General features: G+C 30.3%; 1 protein-coding gene and 1 long non-coding RNA gene across 14 annotated transcripts in view; one reads left to right on the plus strand and one right to left on the minus strand.

Annotated features, from left to right (window-relative positions):
- Nucleotides 1–13,118, minus strand: part of LOC140671411 (uncharacterized) — a 349,127-nt gene extending 336,009 nt beyond the window's left edge. For all 9 annotated transcript variants that reach the window (XR_012047726.1, XR_012047723.1, XR_012047721.1 and 6 more), the window contains exons 1-2: nucleotides 12,810–13,118; nucleotides 11,003–11,145 (exon numbers count right to left, since the gene is read on the minus strand). This is a non-coding gene — a long non-coding RNA (uncharacterized lncRNA). The remainder of the gene's footprint in view (nucleotides 1–11,002; nucleotides 11,146–12,809) is intronic.
- Nucleotides 13,119–14,156: 1,038 nt separating this feature from the next.
- Fas3 (fasciclin 3) overlaps nucleotides 14,157–23,978 on the plus strand; it is a 295,108-nt gene continuing 285,286 nt past the window's right edge. For 2 of the 5 annotated variants that reach the window (XM_072902676.1, XM_072902675.1), the window contains exon 1: nucleotides 14,160–15,904. In XM_072902676.1, coding sequence (XP_072758777.1) covers nucleotides 15,817–15,904 — 88 coding nt within the window. In that variant the 5' untranslated portion in view covers nucleotides 14,160–15,816. Of the gene's footprint in view, nucleotides 15,905–23,978 lie in introns of all 5 variants that reach the window. The other 3 variants (XM_072902674.1, XM_072902677.1, XM_072902678.1) reach the window with 3 other exon arrangements.

Consider the following 23,978-nt stretch of genomic DNA (forward strand, 5'->3'; position numbering starts at 1 on the left):
TCAATTATACATGTTATTTACTCAAATAAAATCATCGCAATTTCGTATGTCAACAGATGTAGAGTTTAATCAAATTAAATTAATATAATTTAATATCATTAAAATACAGATAAAGTACGCATAATACGGTATTTATTATTGCAATTTATTATGGCAACCTATAATTACGCAGATACGCAAAATACGCTTTCGGACAGTGTCGCGTTTATCTTCGCGTTTTATTCCGTGAATTACTGCTACGTTATTCCGTCTATGAAAAAAGAATCGACCCTCCGTGTGCCGGAATTTCTGTGGAATCTCAGTCTCATCGCGGTGGGTTGAATTACGATTTCATATAATTAGGCTGCAAGGAAAAAGCTGCCGTACCTTCTGCCAGTCCCTTCACCGACAAACCCCTTTTATTTCTTTCTTTGCGACACACTTGATTCCGCCGCCAACTTTTGCGTTTATTAACACTTTGCTCCGAAAAATCAGAGAGAGACCCACAAGCGTATGAACAGAGCATAATTTTGCGGTCGCGTTTGCGCTCGTAAATATTATGGTTTCGACTCGTTTTTGGAGGAATTATCATTTATCAACTCGCTATTACTTTAACAACATTCAACATGTGTGGAATTAGTGTACACGTGTATCCGCTTGCCAATTATAGGTATGACACCGGCCATTATATTAACTTTCTCCCAACTGCGAATCAAACCAACTTTGTTATGTACGCTATTAAATGTATAATAACCAACGTTGTGCATTGTCAACACGATAAAATCACAACCATATAAACTTCATTGAGCTCGTAAGTTCCTCTATGTATTAATACTAAATTTCATGTCATAAATTATTATATATGGATAATTTATATTTTATATCAACTTATACTGCATTGCTTTTATGTGTATGTCAGATTTCATTTTAGAATCAATAATCATCTATACATTCCTTTAAGAAAGTTTGAAAATGGTACTTAGACGATACAATATAAGATTCAGATCGTAATAATAATGATGCTTATCATATGATGCGATCATATCATTTATATAGAAAATATTATATTGAAAAGTAAGTGCTTGTCAAAAGCAGCTATTGAAAATCGAAGCCAGACGTATTGTGAACAAGATTTACACACACACACACACATACACACACAAACACAATTGTATCTTTGTATATCCAATTACCGGTTGCTTTGTAAGATTACATTGTATGAATGTATCTTCCTATTCTTTCCAATTCAAATTTCGTTTTTATGCTTTATATTTCTAAAAAAGGGCATTCCTAACTATCTCAATTTGTCAAAATAAAATCAAATTCGATATTATAATTATCTGCAGTATTATTATAACTTAAACTGGATTGATTTTTCTTTATAGTAGAAAAATTAAAAAGAAAATTAAATTATTATTATTTTAAAATGTTTAATTATTTATAAATAATTATTGCAAAAATATTTCTGTAAAAACAGCTTTTAAGAGATAAATTCATAAAAGAAATGCCACATCGAAAAAATTGTGTGAATGTGTTAAAATTAAAAATTGCAAGATAGGTTGTCGATATTGATGTGTTTTATGAGTTATTTCGCTTACTCGTTTCACTGGTAAAATTGTTATTTAAATATAATTTTTGTGAAAGAAATCGTTCGACATGCTCGACAGCGGATAACAATTAAAGCACAAATTTGAAAACAAAACCAGTGGTCAGCGAACGCGTGAAATGATATTCACGTGACACATCAAGTCTTCGGAAACAATTATTTGTTAACATGGCGCTCGGAAAATAAATTGCTGTATATATTACATGGAAATCAGAATGGAAATACACAAAATAGAAAAAAGAGATTTTAATGAATAATCCTGATTATTAGTTCTTCGTTAAATTTTCTGCGAAATTAGATCAATTTTCTTCTATTACGGAACAAACTTTTCTGACCGTTCTATGTATACGACAAAGTAGATTCTTTGCAGTCCTATAAAATTGAATCATTGCGCAACTTTAATTCCCAACGAGAAAAACAATCGCTTTTGCTATTCATAATATTGTAATGCCACCAGGATTTGGATTCTATACGCATTATTTCATATTCAATGGTGTATTCAAAATTTCATCGCATAAAAACGGATTAACGCAAAATATAAACAAAAAAAAAATTGAAATTTATTTCCTGTCTGAATATTTTCAATAAAAATTATTACGCAAAGCATCGCATACTCCCTCCTCATGTGTGTATGTAAACGTGATACTGACCATTTATTTATAGGTGTAAAAATATCACATATGTACAAAATATGATAAATAACATTCCAGAGGTTATTTAACATATAAAAACTAAAATATTTACTAGTTATCCAAACTGTTTTTCTTTAAAGTCCAAATCAACAAAATGTATACAGCTTTTTCATTTTTTATGCATATTTAGTGAATTTGTTTGGAAAGCGACAAACATTTCTCTTTCAAAATGCTTTTCAAGTACAAAAGAGAATTGACTAGAAATTTATTGTTGCTTTTTTGTGAATTTCTTTCTTTTGAAATGTAAACGTATTCTTTAAGAAATAAAACTTTAGACGATGAAATAACTGTATAAATTGAAAAGTGATATTATTGAAATCGCTGTATGCATCAAAAATCTTTTGACCTAAATAAATATCCAATAACTTGTAAATATTTTAACTTCTGTAAAATAATTTTGTCAGATAATTATTTATCATATCTCTAATTGAAATATTAATAGCAAAATTAATTATAATCGAAGCTATTGATAACTATTATAAAACTGAAATTAAATTGTGATAAATACTTTACATAAAAACAAACGGTATAGAATGTGTAAAAAATGTTTCTCGAATAAACATTATAATAAAACGTATTTTCACAGTGTATTTTATATTTAGATATAATAGATATTTAGTTATGAATTTATCAAATAAATAGCAAAGAATAGCGAAATAAAACCTATCTCTGTCCATATAAACTCAAAAGTCTTGATGGCACAAAACATATTTCAAAAATGAACCCGCAAAGCCGAATGTAATAGTTCCATTCATCGGACATTCGAAAGAGGATTTTACGGACATTCTGTATCAAAGCATAGCATGTAAATGCGATTATGCCACAACGATATATACGAGCCGATTGATCGTTGCGTTTCTGGAATATTCTTTCAAAATTTAAGAGCAGTTAATTTTCTGCAAATCTAACTTTGAGTTTTTCTCTTGATAATTTTGCAATTATTCTGTGCAAGACATTATTAACCGCCTAATTTTGTTATACTTGAATTCCAGCCAAGTTTTATCTCGCACGTATAAACGTTTGCAGATTTCCTGATAAAAATATTGCACTTAATTATCTAATAACATTTTAGAATTATTTGCAAGCGTTCCCTTCTCAATAGTTTAAGAAAACGTAAAAAAATATGATATTAATTAATAACTAATAATTTATCTAGCAATATATATATATATATATATATATATATATATATATATATGCAAATGTTTTCCCTAAAATTACAATATTTCAAAAATATCTTAAAAATATCAAAAGTAGCTTAAACTGAATAGATAAATAGTTTAAATAGATCGATGTTGTTATTATCGCTATTAATTTCTCTGATTTATGTCTTCATGCGAGTGTTAAGTACAAATTTTACAAAGTGTGTAATACTAACACCTATAATTTTCATCGTAGCAAACCTCTCGCACTTTAATACGCAAACATGTATACCGGTTCAATGAATCGATAATATTTTCGCGAGGCCATTATGCACAATTATTCCACAATTGCGCCCAATTTCTACTATTGCGCGAAGATCGGAATGGATATTATTTAACGATAGACTAACACAGCGTACATCAGTCATTAATATTTCGGGCTTGTCATCGAAATTCAATTTCCGCACGCGGTGGTCGACAGCCGCCAGGAACTCTAATTCAGTGTCTGTGGTCCCGTCAATCAACTATAACTATAGCATCAGCCAAGTAGCTGGAAATAATTAACGCCTTGCGCACATTGCAGATCATAAACATTCCTATTCTCGATATTATCACTTCGACTAGGCAATTGTGTAACTCATTTCCAGTTCACAAATCTATACATTACTTTCGCGCGATCTTGATAAATCATAGCTTTCCAATAAACTCAAATTTGCAAACGTCAATATTTCCATGATGTCCGAGTTAACGATTATCTCTATCATTTCAAATCGCCAATCAACATAGTCAAATAAATAATTGAGAATATAATATAAAAGAAATGTGCCATATTTTAAAAGTGTTCTGTTACATTAAAAATGTTTTTCTATAATGCATTTTTTATTATACAAGATAGAAATGGAGAATAATAATCATTATTTTCAATTAGGACAAAATATTTTTTATATATGTATGTATACATATATGTATATATGCGTATATATATATATATATATATATATATATATATATATATATGTATGGGTATGTATATATACATATATACACATATATACATACACATGCCTGTATATGTGCGCGCGCGCGTGTGTGAGTGTAATTTACATGTATATGTATATGTGCGGATACCTATGTCTTGTTTCACAAAACAAACATATTCCAACTGCTTGCAATTAGTATGTGGTAATCCAATGATAATTACGTACGTGAGAATCTCAATCATTTAGTATTATGCGAGACTGGGGAAATCGATCGTGTGCCGAACTGCTTTAATTTAGCAGTATAGTACAATTATCCCCTTTAATTCACGGTGCGGCGATTAAAATGGGATATAGAGATATTCGGCAATGTTAAACATTGTAACGATCTCCTAACTTTTCGAGAGTAAGAGAGAGAGAGAGAAAGAGAGAGAGAGAGAGAGATCAAGCGACGAGCAAGCGAACAGCATATGGTCTCGTAAGAAATATTTTAATGCAAAAATTTCTTTGCAATACCCGATATGATTCTGAATATAAAATCAGTCATCCTTTTGTTCCTGCGAATAGCTTTCCCACCCTCTGCATATCGTACATTTACGAATAAAAATTTATATTCTCGATATACCGATATTTGTTGAGATGCATTAAAGAGCGATACTTTCCTCTTGCTTACTGAAGTTATTCGTCGAAATATTCGATAAAATGTTTGCAACGAAAGGAGAAAATAAATATTATGACACGAACCGCGTTACTCGTAAATTACGTTGTTTTCTTTTCCACCGTCCAGATATTCAATTTCCCGGCGAATACCAAGACGTTCAATCTCTAGGAAACTGAGTTCGACATAACGTGGATGAGTATGCAAAATATTTTAATACCTACATTCAATCTTATTAATTTTAGAGTAGGAACTCCTCTTTCCCGTTTTATGATTTCTACCTATACATACAACTATACTATATATATATATATATATATATATATATATATATATATATATATATATATAAAATTATTTTTCTACATATGGAAAAATAATTTTAGCTATATTAATATCGTATGCACGACTGCATCCGACAGCGATTGCAAATTGCACTCATTCATCGTTTGATACAAAGTAATTTTTTTATCGAGAATTCATAAATAAAAAATTTATAAGATTTATTTATATGAAAACGGTTTGAAATAAGGAATAAATCATTCCAAATACTTTTAATCAATATCGAGAATAATATAAAACTATTTGGACGATACATAACTGAACGTTGATACGATATTAATAATATCACATAAATTAATCGAACGTTGCCATATTTTTATGTTAATATATACATCGAATTCGCACACTATTTACTGTTCTGATATCAATTTAAAGAATTGCTATATTCATACGATTCATGTTTGCATCAGAGTAATGTTCGTACAGATATTAAATGCCTGAATAGGTCAAATAGCCTTTGATGCTATCGTATTCATGTTTTTCTCTCTCGAAATCTCTATCGATGTTTCGAACTTGTAATAATCATTCACAACAAATAATCGTTGCAAATTGAAATAGAGAGAGAAATTACTGTAGTCTACTATAAAATCATTTATAAAGAGTAATTAATTTTGCTGTATCTATAATATCTTTAATCATTTTATCTATAATAATATTTTATCTATAATATAAAAAGTGATGAAAATCTGTGAAGCGTTCAAGTCGAATTTCAAAATTTATATTGTTGTACATTTTTCGTGCGTTTAATTGGCGATCAATGACGCGAATAAATTGAAAAGTTAATATTAATTCAATTTGTTGATAGTTTCTTGACAGTTCGGTGAAGCGTGCGCTATATGCTTTCTAAATAATATTCCAAATAATAAAAATAGTAAAAATGCATATATTTAAGCAAATATAAATTATTATTTTACTATACTAACTATTATAATTCTATAAATAATATTTTTAATAAACTTGTAAAATATTTATTTATTTATTACAAATAATTTTTATCATACATCTTTGTATCTATCATCACATGCAAAATTTATTCGGCATCATCGATCAATCGATAATATATAGTTTAACAATTTAATAAATTTAATATTAAATTAATACACTTCTCTTAATGTCAATATATTACATTTATTAGCCCCGCTTATGAAACATGACGCACTTTATACGAATATCATATATAATGATATAATTAGACACGCGGGGAAAAAAGTGCAACAATATAAATCTCGAAATTTGATATTTTATACGGACTTAATTTTTTTTCAATTTATTAAGAAACACAATCTTTTATCTTTACCTTTTATCTTTATTTAATATCGCATTGATCACAGTACGCTTTAGTAGCAGCATTATATTATCGCGAAATTTCTGTCTTCTTGTAAGAGAAAGAGAATTATCAAACAATATTATCTCGAGAACACGTTTACATACTTTTATCGATGATAAAATCTGTTTAGCAACCCTTAGGAGCGGACAATACCCTCGTCTAAAATAGCAAGTATAAATAGGCAATCACGTTCGGTCCCAAATTCAAAGTAGCAAGATAAATAAGTTGATAGGATGAGACTAATTGCGATACCGAGAGCACCTACTGTGTTAAAGGGATAACAAGGAGCCCATTAGCGTAACGAGGGCGAGTAATCAAATGCATTTTTGCACAAAGTTCTGTCGCGCACAATAATGAACGCTAATACAGTTACGCAACGCACATATTCCTGTCAATTATGGAACTTTAAATTGTTTCGAAGCATGTTAAGAACTTAAGCTATACTCATATCTGCTGTACTCGTGCTGCTATAACAAGATCCGCACGCTTTAACATTTCGCAAAACTTGTGGAAGATCGTTGAATAATTACGAGATTGAAATATCAACTGAGAAGTTAGTATTAAGCCAATATTAGGCCTTTTAACGCATAAAAGACGATTATAACACGTAATCTTCAAACTTTAGACGCGGCAGATATAATTTCAAGATAATAAAAATAATTTCTCATGCTCATATTCAAAGATATAATTCGAAATTTTTGTGTAAACAGGACGAAATAAAAATGATCAATTTAAAAATAAAACTTTTTGCGTTACAGAAATGTCTTATATATGACATCTGTATATCATTACATATATACATCATTATTCATTTAATCCTAATTTAATCTATTTTTAATAGAAAAAAGGAAATAATTTGGAAGTTTGTATAAAAACAAAATACATAAAAATTTTTTAAATGGTATCTAAAAGAACTTTACATAAAAGATAAATAAAATAAAATTAAAATTTTGTTACAAAATAATTCTAAATTTTCCAAAAATGTCCAGTCAAAACTCTGTAAATACTTGACATACTTTATATATAATATAATAATACTGTAAATATATTTGATATATTTAATATAACTAAATTTCTTGATATCAGAGAAATGGAAAATGTGTAATTTCTGGTAACTAGCTAACCAATAAAATAGTGATGTAACTTTCTGATGTGCACCGCTTATCCACACACGCGTGGATTCCCGAGTGTAGTACTGTATAAACTGACTATGTGGAAACCTGTTAATACAAACGTGTAACTCGGCTTGCGGCCAGTTAGGAGATCAACATTTGCTAGTGTCAGCTACCGTCGCTGCAGCTCGTTACGTTAAATTGTATTTGGAAACATTGCTCTTGTATTTTTCCAAAAAGAAAACTGTTACGATTGTTAACGACGATATTAATTATGTAAAGCAAATCTTTCTAATATTAAGACTGAGAAATAAGCTATTAAATTTATTCAAGTAATAATATATTCTAGTATTTTCTAATATAAAAATAAAACTTATATATATAAAAACGTAATTATATATATATATATATATATATATATATATATATATATATATATATATATGTGTGTATAATATACGTATATTTTATATATATAAAATATGTTTATATAAATTATTTTGAGTGTGTTAAATATATAAGATAAAATTGCTTTTATAAAGACACAATCGTAATAGTGAATAATCAGTAGCTAAGTAATGACGGAATTTTCTACCTCGCAAACGTTATGGTATCGTTTGCAGAGCAAATTCATACAAGCGTGTAATTCCAGTGGTCGCTAGTTAAGAGATCATTATTCACCAGCATCAAGTGGAACTTGTTACCACACTCGTGATATAATGTGATATTGCTTTTGTCGAGGAAAAATTTTGTCTCAAATAATAATAGTTTACTGCAGGAAATGCAGAGTATAAAAAAGGCCTCATTATTTCCCAGAAATTTATGTTTAGAAGAGAAAGAGAGAGAGAGAGAGAGAGAAAGTTACAAGTCATAACATTCCCTTTTGATCTACTTTAATTATGTTATGAATCAAAATATTGTGTCATATTATGAAGAAAATTATTGTATAATTTAACAAGAGTTTATAAACTGCTATGTTTCGTTACAGTGTCAAATATATTCTAATGAAATATAAAATTGTTGCTAAAAAAGTAATTTTGGCGTAATTAAAAATTTAAAAATTATCGTATGTTGCGAGTTCAACATCACATCTCGCTGTGCGCAATTAAAAGAATAAAAGAAAAAAAATTAATATAATAATAAATGTTTCATAATTTATAAGAAAAAAATGTAAAGCATAGACACAAGCAAATTTTTGTTTTATTTACATTGTAGTTTATATAAATTTTATAATAAGAAATTAAAAATACCAAATTGTTAAACAAATTAAAAAATACATATGATGTGCCAAGAATATTTCAAGAAAAAAATATGTTATCGAAACTTAGAATATCTAATTACCCTCGTTTAAGTATCACATGTCATTCCTTGCGAAATTAAACAGATTCATTTTATTCCGTGTATGTGCGATGGTACAGATATAAATGGTTGGAGTAGATAGCTCAGAGAAATGATCATAACTTAGCCAACTTACGAAGCCAGTAACTATCACCGGCTACAAATTCGGCTATTTCGACCGCTAACACGATTATATATGTACACATGCACGTTTATAACTACAACTCAATTAGTTGATTTCAAAAGCTGCGTACCTTCGCATAGAGAATCGGCGACGTGCTACCACTTGATCATCGAAACTTTATATCTGAAAGATCTCTGATCGCGCGCGAGAATAACTGCTTTAAGTATTCCTAAGGTTGTAATGATTCTATGTCATACTATAATAGACCAAAATAAATTTATTCGACAAAAACTATGGCTATACAAAGATTTATATAAAGTGACTAGATTTTGATTTTCAAAAACACGTTCTTCTCTTTCCATCATTTGAATAAAGTAAATTTTGCAAAAAAATGTGTTGCTTGTTTTATGAAAATGTAAAAATTTTGAAACAATAAGAACTATAAATTTCTCTATCATAAATAGAGAAAAATTAATAAAAATATTCATAATTACAAGCTTTATGATCGATATGATTATGGCTAATTAAAATATGTATATTTGGTTAAAAATATATTTTGATTTTTATAAAATTATAATTTCTAATATTAAAATATTTTTGAATTTTACCTGACTACATTAATTACTTTTTCTTACAATTAGTTGTATTCTTAATTCACTGATTCATAAAGTAAAAATTTAAGCACTTAATTCTTATTTTGTTTACAATTTCACTTTATACTTGAATTTCCATGTCAAATATTATTGTTACACGTTGGTGTATTCAATTTCATTGTAATCTATTTTATAAATAAAAATATTTTTTCGGAATATTTATTTTATTTTTTTGTTATGGTTTGTTATATTTATATAGGTTTGATGTATACGATAAAAAAAATAGAAGATTGCGTACATCCTAGTTTTTCCTATTGTTATCCTAGTGGTATAAAAAAAAATTTGATCGCGATACGCTCCGGGAAAATGTCGTGATATCGTTTTGCTGTTTATTAAAACGTTTTCGTCTAACTATGTACCTTACGATAGCAACATCACACCGCGAAAAGGATACAAAATAATTTTGCTCATTCTACTTTATTTCGTTGCACTTATAATATTTATATGTCTCTACTTTCCACCATTTATTTTTGTTTTAATGGAATTGACCCGAAAATATTCAATGCTTAAATGCTACATTTTTTCTATTTTTTTTGTTACGATTTTATCAAAATTTTGTTGATAATTGTATTCAATAACAGCAAATTTATATAAAAAGTTGCGAAATATTTTTATATTTATTATATACGCAAAATATTTAATTGTTATATCCATTAGTAATTTGCTCAAATATTATTATTTTAGTGAATTATATACACATGTTAGGTATATAATTAATCAATTTTAAATAATATGTTTATATAATTTAATATTATACATTATATAAAATATTTTATATTTTAATATAACTTTTATAAAGTATGTACAAATTATAATTATTTAACTAATTTTTTTTCACAATTTGGAAACAGTATAAATGTATCTCAATTGTCATAAATCGAAATATAGACTTAAGCCGTATTTGCCAATATGATCTCTGAGATGCGCGCAAACGCACGTGCGTCTATCTCGTAAGTATATTTTCATGCAAATAACACGCGGCTGTACAATGGCGACAACAATGGTAGCTTCATGACGACCGACATCGAGATCGTGATCAACATTCCTCTTACCTGTTACACGTGTGGAAGGTGCGGGATCTTCCCTAGGGGTTTCCGCTGCGGCATCGATGCACCAACCACGGCGAAACACCCGTTGAGTTCGTATTCGGTCACGTGCATCCTGCTGCAACCGACGATTCGCGTTCGCAGCAAACCTGCAACGATATTGCAAACGAATAAATATCGATACTCGCTCATTATTGTATCGACAATCCACGTGCTTGCCGGAGCACGTGCGTCTATTTCCCTCACGCTCATTCTCGTTCACCTGCATACCTTGACATATCTTTGCCCTCTTTTCTCCGCTTTATGCGATATGTGCGATAACGACCGCGAGTTCAGCAATGGCCAATTCTCGGATTTTGCTATTCATATAATAAAATTCATTTACATATGTATCAGCCTACGATCACGATTGACTTTTATCTTATTTTGATTACTCTTATCGCGTATTACGCTTCTTCCGAAAGCTTGTCAGAGAATAAAAGTGTGTGCATCTTTATGTGTATTCCTCATAGAACAGCGCGGTAGTTACGTATAATATTGGTTTACTTATATAGACTGTGTTTACGTTATGGTCCAACTTTGGAGGAAGTACTTTAGAATAACGCGACTACTTTGCCGTCTTTCGTTGCTTTTACAGTTTTACGAAATTTTAAAAAGTTAAAAATAAATTTAGTAGTTAAGATTTCGCGTGAGTGAGAGCGAACCATCTTTATTTTTATAAAATATTTAATCCTGCAACATATATATATATATATATATATATATATATATATATATATATATATATATATTCTATTATAACATACATAAAATGCAGATATTACAATCTTTATTAATTTCTACTTCATTTATTTCTTTTAATTTTTTCCGTTCCCGAACAGATTATTCTGTAAGTAACAAAAAAACAACTCTTTCTCTCTCAAACCTAATAATTTATTTATATAATGTAGGAAATAAATTATAAAGCACTGTTCGTTTAAATTTTTGTAAAAATATATAAATTAGAAGAGTATATAAATTAATGATATTAAAATTTGTAGTTTAGTCGATTTGATCGCATTGTTTTACTTTACAATAGTATTTCTAGAACGCAACAATTACGTTAGTTTATTTCATATATCATCGTGATTATCTTTAAGCCTTATGATACGACATTAACCGAGCGATATACATCGCGTTCGTCATACTCGGACATGAAAGATACATAACCTACTAGATTCTCTGGAGTCCAAGAGACTATAGATAAGCGTGCAGATAATGTCGTGAGTCCGCTTACCTTCACTAAAGATTAAATCGGCACCTAAAGTAAGTACGCTCAACGGATTGCTCGAATGAGCTTGTCATCCAAACGGTTGCAAATTTAATCTCAAGCTGATGCTTCAGCACTACATTATGCATCCGATCGGATGTTAAATCATATTTTGATTTGTGCGAGATATAGCTAATAATAATATTTATTTTTGAAATAAATATATTCAAATAATTATACATTCTTAAAAATGCAGAAATTTCGAGTTATAGTTTTGGAAAAAAATACAAAAGAATATCGATTCATTTAATTGAATACCTATATAATTATTTTAAATATTATCCTCTAAATCTCCTTTTATTTTTTTAGTAATTGTAATTGTCAACCAACTATCAACTCGATATACGAAATGTAATATGTAAAAAGTATTTATAATACATGTTTTTCTCTCTGTAAATACAATAAATAGAGAATATTTTCTGTGACCTCTTAATGCGACGTGCTTTTTTTAGGCAGTATTTGTTATTCTGTTAATTCGATTTCTTTGTTTATTAATATACTTACTTCAATAATATTTAAAGACTTCGTGCAGTGTTAATTTGACAAAACTGTTTCACACTACTGACACGACATACAATTATCGCACGATACTTTTTTCGGCACTCCCGATATATTTTTCGTCACTCCTGATTTTATAAGGCAATATTTATATTCGAAAATTGAATCTTAAAAATGTTATTAATCTATATATATATATATCACACGAGAAGTACAAATGGAACTGTGATAACTCGATAACTGTCACATTTGCATGACCAACGATACATTCCCAGACAGTATACATATTTAAAAGATGTTTAGAGGAATTATTTCTGAAGATACCTTTTCTTTGAAAATATTGAGATGACCTCTATCTTGTCTGGATAAACATGCTGTACGTGTTGTATCAACCCATAATACATTTAACGAATATTTTTTTCATCATCCGTTATTATATACACACTTATTCGCAGACGATATTTATTGCCAGTAACATAAAATCGTGATTCGAATATGATACGTAAAATTATTGAAAGACAAGTTAAATTGCAAGTAGATATTATGATTGCAAAATTACTGTAATAGATTGTATTTAGTGACATTTACGAGATACCGTAATATATAATGATTTCATTTTTTCAATACGATCACGAGATACTCGATCGCAATTAAATCTACATTTTAAAGCGACAGCGATAAGTGATGACAAGCACAAACTTTTCACTTCCAATTCTATTCAAATACTGTAGTCCGGAGTCTGAGTTTATACTGGGCAAATTAAATATGGCTGTTACGACGTGCGTTAAATAAGCGCTAGTTTCTATGACATGAAACTGCATATTTATATGGTGTCGCGCCGCTACCGCTGCGCCGTTTCGTTACATATAAACGCGACATTAATAAATATCTATATTGAATATAACCATATGGACAAAAGAATCTTTAGATTTTTATGTAATTTTTATGTAATGATATTACTGTAATAAATACATATATCAAACATATATATATATATATATAAAACATTAAAGAGAGAAAGAAAAAGAAAAGGAATACCACATAATTTTTATCATTAATTATTAATGAACGCGTTGCAATATTTATTATATACATATAATTGATTTATCACTCTTGAGATTGTAATCTAATCCTATAGCATTACGCGTTCGTGTATAACAGCGGTAAAAAACGCGAAAGGTTTGAATTATTTTCACGATGATCGAGATTGTATTGAGTGAGAAATTATATATTGAAAAATGTAAGCGAGCTGTCATGTGTGCTCGAGACAGGAAAAGATCCTCAGAAACGGATTCAGTTACTTGTTTATATTAAGCGATAGCGCGATCACCTCGTTCTTTTCTTTCCTTCGTTGTTTCGCTCTTTTCTTTCCAGCGCTTCTATCCCTTTCTAGGCTCGCTTATCTTGTTTCAATCTCTACCGTGTTCGACTTAATGCAATACATAGTCACATTTCGAAACGGATAGTATATTCGTGCAACGCACACAGCTGTACCCGCGGCCGAGCTGTCTTCCGAGAATCTCTCTCTCCTTTTCCTTTTCTCGGCCCTCTTGCTTTTTTCGAGACAGTTCTTGTTTAGTAGCAGCTTGGCTATCGCGAGTGTACAGTCTAAAGCTTCTTACAATATTCACTCGTACGTTATAATATTTCCCGTGGATATATTCAATATAGATTACGTTTATTAAAATATTACCTCTCGAATATTTCATGCCGTGTCAGTTAGATGTGATTTACTTACAAACTCGGAATGTCAAATCGATCACAGTGCCAGTGAACGGAATCGGAGGTTGAGATATTTAGTATGTGTGTCTCATCCTTCCTCTATATGTGTCATGCTCATTGTCAGTGATTGGTATCGGGAGTCTATGTATATACTTGTGGTGTGATACGATCTAATAATATTGTCTGTGAAGTGTTTCTAAAGCGTGCGATGCCGGGAGTGTCGAGAAAACAATCGGGCGATTATTACATTGTGCGTACATGAATATGTTCTATCCTCTAGTGTTTGCGTCGCTTCAAAATATGTAGCGTCGGCGATCGCTGCGTACCTATTTCGTGTTTTTGTAAGGTCAAGGTTACATTGCTCGCGGAGACGATCGAACGACGAATGGTTTTCTGTACTAATAAATACGCGGGATTAATACTTTTCGTCGGATGTAATTGCTTTGCTTCGAAACATTGTGGCACAGTATCGGTAAAAAACATGTAATTCTTTAAAGTTACATACGTCAATACGCGTCATTAATTTAATCAAGTATTGTTTCGAACGTTTTGGCATATATCACAAAACAATATCCATTGAATTTATTTAGACAAATATAATATTCGCGCAGTAATAATTTACTTGTTTGCCTCTCGAGCATGTTGATACATATCCGCGTAAATTTTAGTATTTGCGTGAAGTTATTGTGCGTCTTGAAGTATATGCTGTGTTACATATGTGTGCATATATCGAATAGAAAGGCGGATAGAAAATAATACGGTCGCGGAAAATACAATGCGGTAGAAATTCGTCGATTCAAGGATAATGTTTGATCGCCGTCGTGCCGTTGGAAATGAATATGTAGACGCGCGTACAGTACGACGCGGATGCGACACTCGGGAGATAGGGGAAGGTTATGGAACGAGAAAGTAGGCACGCACGGTGTATAAAGGTAGTAGTACCGAGCGCGGCCGAGGCGGTGGGGGAATCGCGGCGCGCTCGGGCGGTCTCGGCTCGCTGCCGATCTCTCACGAAGTGTTCGGAAAGTAAAGTACGCGGCAGACGGTCTTCGCGCGTCGAGCTCTCCGGTCGTTCTCGTTCACGCTTCTCAGTCTGTCGGTCATACGAGTCGGCGAGTTATTTCGCGACGACGAATTCGGATTAACGAACCCGAGCGCGATACCTGTTGTTCATCCGCGTCGATAAATCACGCTACCATCGAGTTTTTTTGTGTTTATTCGCCGAGTTGACGCCTGAAGTTCGTGACTGGAAAAATCAGTTTCCGAGTGTTTCTCTTTTTTTGTGTTGTGCATGAAGCCAGCTACCAGCCGCTGCAAGATGATGACGACTACCGTTTGGGCCTGTGTCTTCGCCGTGCTGTGTGCGACGTTTGTTAAAGGTGCGCGAATTAAATTATATAATCGCACAGTGAAATCTCGTTATGACGAATACCTCTGAACGGCATAATTTGAACATCGGCTGACGCTATCGATGTGTATGTATGACGAAAGGCGTGATACCGCAAATTTAATTCGATTGGAATTCGTTATAATGAGATTTTAGTGTAACTTTACATATTTGTCGTAATATAATCGCTTTTTTTCGACGCACATTCCATTTTGCTTCTAGCGTCAATAAAAAGCGCGACATTGTTTATGTCTGCTTGTTAATCGCCGACGAATTTGGAATCGTGTGATCGCGATGGTATGACGCATATACTGAAATATTTTATGATCTCTTCGTGATCGTTATCTCGCGGCAAGTAAACGAATTTTAGCAAATTACAGGCGGGCCTCGTAACTTTTCTTTTCGTTTCATTTCTTATCGCGTTGAAGATGAAACTCGCGGGAAAGGGAAATTCGTGGGAAAAATCCGCGAGTGCTTTGAAGTTGACAAAAGGAAGAAGAAGCGGGAAAGGGGCTTGGTGTGCAGCGGTGGTTTACTTCACATTGTATGCGCTCTGCGCGGGCGACGCGTCAACGTACGAAATAAATGCTGGCGGGAAAATGCGAATGCTCTCGTGCTTCTCTCGCGACATCGTCGTCATCGATGAGATTATCCAACTCGTGTGTCACGGAAGCCGGGATATGAGATTTGATGTTTTTTTTCCTGAATGCGTCCGTGCGTTTCGAACGAAACAAATTCAGGGCGTGGGTAATGGCGCGTTGTAAATGTAACGGCGAGATATTTCGCGTATACATATATATATATATATATATATATATATATATATAATTGATGCGAATATAATATGTGAATATAATTCGACGGCGATTAACACAGTGATATTAATATTAAATGTACGAAACTAGACAAATAATTCGTGCTTTAAGCATAGTGCGTAAAATCCGTCAGACGGTACATGTGATTACGATGATTATAAAATATAATACATGTCGATTTAAATATAATATCTTATAATATTCTGTAGATTTTTTGCGCGATACAGATATATAATAAATTTTTCAACCGCATATGCAATAAAATAAATATAAAAAATGCCAGAAAAAAATTAATAGCGCAGAAAATACAGATATATAGTTAATATAAACATAGAAATTTAGGCTAATATTTATGAAATTTGAAATCTGAGATTATAGCGCACATGACTACAATATAAAATTCAAACTGATTAATATAATTTCGATATCAATAAAGCGTATATTTGAAAAATAATTATGAGCACGATATGAGATATTGCTATTGTGCACATATTTCGAAACAAAACGGTTCTTTGTGGCAATATAGTAGATTAGAAATAATCGATCATCGAATCAGATAACGAAAATGGTAGGAGTCACAATAGTGTGTGTGTGTGTGTGTGTGTATAATACTTGCTTAAGATTTATAGCATCGATGTTCATTTTGCATTGCAATCGCTTTTGGATTAAAAAGTGATGGTAACATATTAATTATAATATTAAAAATTTAACAAATGATTAAAATATTTTTACATAATAGATTATTAAAATACTTAACTACAATAAAATTAAAAATTTTTTATGACGACTTTAATTCAACTCTACATGTCCGAACAACTTTGTAATGTTATTAGTAATTTCGCACAAATAAATAGATTTAAAAATTCAACAATGTCAAAAATAAGAAAAAGAGACAAGTTATTTTACTTTATTTGTAAACACATACACACACAATTTTCTATAATTGTTGTCTATAGAATTGATTTTTCGTAAAAACTTTGTTATACAGTTTACATCGAAAAATTCAAGTTTTTCATTATCGTATTAAGTGACTTTAACAACCGATAAGTTATCGTGAAGTTATATTACAGAACACATTGTACTTTAAATTAAATAGACGAATATGAAGATTATCAAATTTCAAGCGTGATTAATAGTCGCGCAGATAGATAACCTTTTTGTTTTCGAAAAATAGTATGCTCTTAATATTTATGAAATAGTATTGCTCTTAATATCATAAAAAATATATATTTATAAGATAAGTTAAATGCATATACGATATTGGGGACTTCTTATCGTCTATAGGTAATCTTATCATATCTTTGATTAATCTCTCTTTTTCTTTATTTTTTATTGCTTTTAGAAGAATATATAAGTTTTTTTACAAAGTTTCTAATTAGAAAGAATGAATGAGAAAAAACATTGAAAGATCTTTAAATGTGTAGTGTGTGTATATATATATATATATATATATATATATATATATATAATATTGTATATTGGAAAAGGATTAAAGTGAAAAAGGATTTTTTCTTGTGGAGAATGTAGGATTGATTCATCATTGTTATTAATTTACATTAATTTGCAAGGATGACATTTTACAGCGGCTAATAAATATGCAATAAAATACGCGAAAAATTTTTGATTTAATATAATAAAAAATTAGATACCTATATGTGTATATATCAATTCATTTGCTCATTTCTGCATCCGTAAGATTTTTATTGGTACGGAATCCATGTATAAATCTTACAATTAGCTTTTTTATTTGATTAAAAAATTTTCATTTATAAAAAATGTGTTATCTCATAAGTCTACAATTTACGATTTTGAAAAGTTATTATACATTAAACCATCATGCTAAAATGCATGAATTTTTTAAAGTGCTCTGCACATAATTTAAATATTTTTTTATTAAATTACTTTCCAATTTTATTTACACGTGATCTATTAACGAAATGATAGATTATTTGTAAGAAAGCGTTGGGCCGGATAAACAATTAATATCAGGGTATAATCAAAGAAAATTGCGAATAATTTGTCGCAAACAATTAAGGCTTCGGACGGGGACGTTGATTATTTTGCAATTATCGCGGCAGTCTTGTTTAGGGGCGAGCACGTTGAAATACTCGTTACACTAGTTCTCGCAAAATATTTCAAACGAGATTAATTTTTAACCGAACAATATCTTTTTGTTATTGTTGATAAAAATAGAAGGTGATAATTTTACTTGATTTTATCATTATTATTTCTGGAACATTTCAGGATGATTGTTCTAAAGATATATTTTTTATTGATTAATAAAAAATTAGTTTAAATGAATAGATTTATTTAATTAACCTCATCTATTCAATTCGTATTCAAAGCATGAACTTTGATATAAATAAAAGCAATTAGAATATTGAGCTAATAGATTAAAACTGTTTTTGGACCGAATTAATAATACCGTTATTGATCGAAAATCGAAATATCTCGTTTCATGGCTGACAAACTTGGCACTATTTCGATTTGATATTCGTCTTTTTCATCCGCTGTGTCATTTAAATTTGATTGTTATAAAACGGTAAAACCTTTATATTTGCGAAATCTTCCATTAATCTCTTTCTTCTCTAACTAAATTATTAAATTATAAATAATTAAATTATATTCCTCATGTGCTGTACACAGAGATATCATTACATTTTTCCTTGGTCTGGTTATCAGTCAGTGACCGACAAGTTAAAATTCCACATTTGTCAATATACTTTTTATACAATATTTTTATTAGCAATGAAACATACGTATAAGCTTAAAATTACGTTAAGAAATTTTTTTTTAATTTTTTCTAAAAAAAAAATTATTTTATATGCAGATTCTAAGGTATGGAATTCCATACCTAGACTGCAGTGAGGTCTGGTCAGATACCATGATCACCATGGTCAATAATGACGCTCCTGGTCGTATATAAAGCGAAACGAAACAGGTCCGATTGTTGTGGCACAGGTATAAGACAAATCGAATAGCTGGCATTTATCGATCTAGGTTATGCGAGCAACAAATGATATTAACGTTCTGTTTATTGCTTTGTGTGATACACGAAGAATTGCACTTACATTCAAACTTTATTTTCCAGATTAATTAATTTGTTATTTTAATATGAAAAGCTTATGATTTATATACATATATAGAAAATTTTTAACTGTTTGTTTGTAAATTTCGAGCGTACTGTATTAATATATTGTATTACTGTAATTTACGATCGCTTTGCAATATTTATTTTCAAATTTGGCGATTAAAATAATATGAAATGAAAACATTCAAAATATAAAAATTTGTACAAAAATCTATTAATATAATTCTAAATATGTATTTCTCGTGATCGATGCTTATGATATAATACATATATTTTCGGTAGAAATAACGTAATGTGTAAAAATATCATGCGTATATATCGACATCGCGTGCGTGCGACCATAAAATGATCTGAAATACGCCTTGGAAAGTTTAAGGTCACATTTGTACACAAACTCGCCTTTTGCTTAACGCCGATTAAACTCGTGTTCGCCTTGAGCTACAATGAAAGGTCGATGTAAATCTGATGCGAGTGCAAATGTTGAACGTGGAACACAATATACTTGCAATTAAAACGTAAAATGCATTCCAAGTAAACTTGTTGACGCATCTGGTATTTCCTGTGGTTGAACGAGATCTATTTCGCGCGCATAGACATATTCATCACGCGAGAAAAGTATAATACTTTTATAAGCACTTGTGGCAAATGATGTCATGTACTTAACGACGAATTATTATGATTTAGTCATGCATGTCATAACCTAATTCCTAGAACAGAATGAGTCACTCGGTCGATGAATGCCAGTTGTTGGTATGCTTTGACTTTGATCGTAAATGCAACATGTACCTGCACTTGCGTAGGAATCGATGATAATGTCACGGAGTGATCCAGCGAAGATAAAAACCGAATTAATAGAAACATTTCTACTCTACAAAAAAAAAAAAAAAAAAAAAAAAAAAAAATCTTGGCTATTTTTTGACGAAAAGAGTAAAATTCTAGTGTATAAAATTATTTTATTAACACACAATAAAAAATAAATTTTAAATCAAATTAATGCATTCGGACAATTATGTAACATTTCTCATTTTAAAACCGTAAATTTGTCACAATATTTTAAAAATATTTCGTTGTTTAGGTAACATATTAAAAAAGAATTTTATTTTTTGCTGTGTAAAATAGTATAAAGCATTAAAGTCCGAAAAAGCTCTTGGAAAAAAACTTTTTCCTTGTTACCTAGTATGTTCTTTGCAAGTCATACGTCGACATGCGTCTATTTACGCGAAAGACTATAGACCACCACAGGCTGCAAAAATATTGCAAAGGGTGGAGATAGATTTTCGAAAGTCGGTAAAAAAAATACTTGTTTAGTTGAGGGAGAATATTTATGTACACACACAGTACAGCGGGAAGGGATTACAAAGTAGATCGAAAAAAGATGGAAGGAGGGTAGAGATAGAGAGAGAAAGAATTGATACCGGGATGATATTGTTCGAAGCGAAGAGGAAGTGGATGACTGAGGGTTTAAATTCGATACTTGATACGCGTATGGTTGTTGGTAAAACCGTATCTCCGGATGGATAAATACGAAAGAACGGTGGTTTGCGCCAGCTATGCCGGGTGAGTATATTTGAAAATTTTCTGTCTGCCTTCGAATGTACGCGATTGTATTCGGCCGAACGCCGGACGGGTTCCGAGTTTGTTTTGTAAACTGAACCGCCACGAAGTTATAGAGCAGTAGTCGATTTCGGATTTTGCGGAAAATATATCATTTCTTTGCGTTGAAAATTTTGGCCGGATAAAATATATCTTTTATAAACTCTACAACGTGATACGCGCTGTTTAACTAATCTTATCAGATAATATTTAGAGCGCAGAGAGAGGAAAGACACTGAATATTTTATCGCACTACAGGTTTGAATCGCGCACTTGTCAAAACAAAAAGCCAGCTACATTAATAGACGTATATTTGATTTCTTACAATAAGATTATGATTGTTTTACGCAAAATAGATCAGCTGAATAAGCTAGAAATGTTATGTCAATATAATTTCTACCACTTGTTCACGCTTTGATCGATGAGTAGTTTTTGATATTAACAGAATATCTTTTATTCATTATCTCGTAGCTACTGCTATTATTTTTCAATAATGTATTATATAACAAGAATTTGTACAATTTGCATTCACATACAAATTGGAAACAATAATGTGTTTCATATTGCAGTTGAATTTTTATCTATTAAGTGCATTTAAGAAAAAGAGAGAGAGAGAAAATAAAAATAGTAAATAATTGAACATAAATTATAATAAAGATAAAATAAAGATTATAAATTAAAAACCACACAAAGTAGTAACACTAAATAATATAATTTACAATTAGTTGTTTTAATGAGAATATAATTTCGTTTGAACGATGTTTCGATGTGTAAGGAAAATGTTAAATTGAAAGTGCTGATGTCAATGATGGTTAAGTAAGCGTAATGTCATTGCCCTCTTGGTTATCTTACGTTTAAATATGGAAGAATGTGGGTTATATTATGAAACTGGGCGCCGTCCTAATTAATCCAAATTCCCCTACGTAATCTGAGCACACGTTATATAATTAATGTAAATGTTATCTATAGAGAAGAAGAAGAAGAAAGAGGAATTGTATATAATTAAAATAAGTATGTGTACATTTTCTAGATTTATATATAGATTTATTTAGAATTTTGTCACACATACACACACACATATACTTTATAAATGTAATTTATAGACTGCAGAACTATTTTTATTGAAATCAAAAATTTATGTATAAGGTATATTCTTCAAATCGAGATTATTCGAAACCTATTTCTGCAAATTCATATTCAGTATATGTATAAAATGATTTCAAGAACCCTATATAATTGCGGGCAGTGAATAATATGTTTATGACGCATGCTTTTGACGCATAGTTTTGTAATATATATTGTTAATGACGCATAACAATTATTACCAATTATTAGTAATCATATTGTCATGGGGACTACATAATGATTATCATGAAGGATACACAAAAAACTCAGTATTCTGTTATAATATTATATTTTATACAACCGCGGATATTTTTTTAATTTTTATTTAGTAAAGAAATCAAACACAGTAAGACAAAAACTTACGTAATAAAATAAAATTCGTTTTTAATACACAGTTATAAAAAGTTATACAGTTACAAGACAAAATATAAATTAGATTTAAAAACTTGTTTTATTGAAAGAATATTTAAAGCAATATTTAATAATTTTGTAATCTTTTATTCTTTTCGAGTAATATCGAATTATATAAATGTATTATTTAAAACGCGTAATAAAGAATAATATAATTATATAAGAGATTTAAAAATAATTGGTACAAATGAGTATTAATATTAGTACGCTTGCACTCGGCGTATAAGCAACATTAACTCAGGCGAACTTTTAATACGCTGAGTACACATGTACCTAAGAAGCGGCCATTCACTCAAACCGGTTTTCTTACTACTTAATTTGAAGTCAATATTTTTGAATATACATATATAACGGTATATGATTATTTTTCATTAATTTTTTTCGCTTTAACAGTCAACTTAAAATTAAGTTAAAATTGAAAGGCTCAGCTTTTTTTATTTTTTGTAAAACACTCTCTCTCTCTCTCTCTCTCTCTCTCTAATATATTGTTGAAGCAAATAGTCTTTTTAGGTCAAATATTCTATTGAAATATAATAATAGTATATGACTGTAGTAGTTTGGAATATACAACAATAGCTTTTGTGTGACCATTTTTTTATGTCTTGTCTTTTTCATCCGATTCGTGGAATAGGTCCAACCCAAACGATCATATAGTTAACGATAGTGTTAGGCCTAATCTACAATGTGCTCTTTGTTTTCTGTTTTTTAGAAATTGATCCAATTCTGTTCGATTATTCTTCTTAAAATCAACTACAATTGGTTAATTTCTAAAGAAACAAGAAGCAAAGAGCACATTGTAGATTAGGCTTAAATCTAAGCAAGTCGAACGGATGCGTCGGTTCGGAAGGTGAAACACTCAGTCACGAGAAAAGTTACGCAGCAGGTGCTTTCTAATCGAGGGGTTAGTCACTGAGGTAATTTTTGTACAAGGGCTAGGTAATTCAGCGACAATCCCAGCAAAATTTTGGGTAATCCAAGGTTATTTTTGGTAAATCTAAATAATCTTTAACGTTAAAATATGTTAAAGTAAA

This window comes from Anoplolepis gracilipes, chromosome 11 (genome assembly GCF_047496725.1).
Source record: "Anoplolepis gracilipes chromosome 11, ASM4749672v1, whole genome shotgun sequence".
NCBI classification, from domain to species: Eukaryota; Metazoa; Arthropoda; class Insecta; order Hymenoptera; family Formicidae; genus Anoplolepis; species Anoplolepis gracilipes.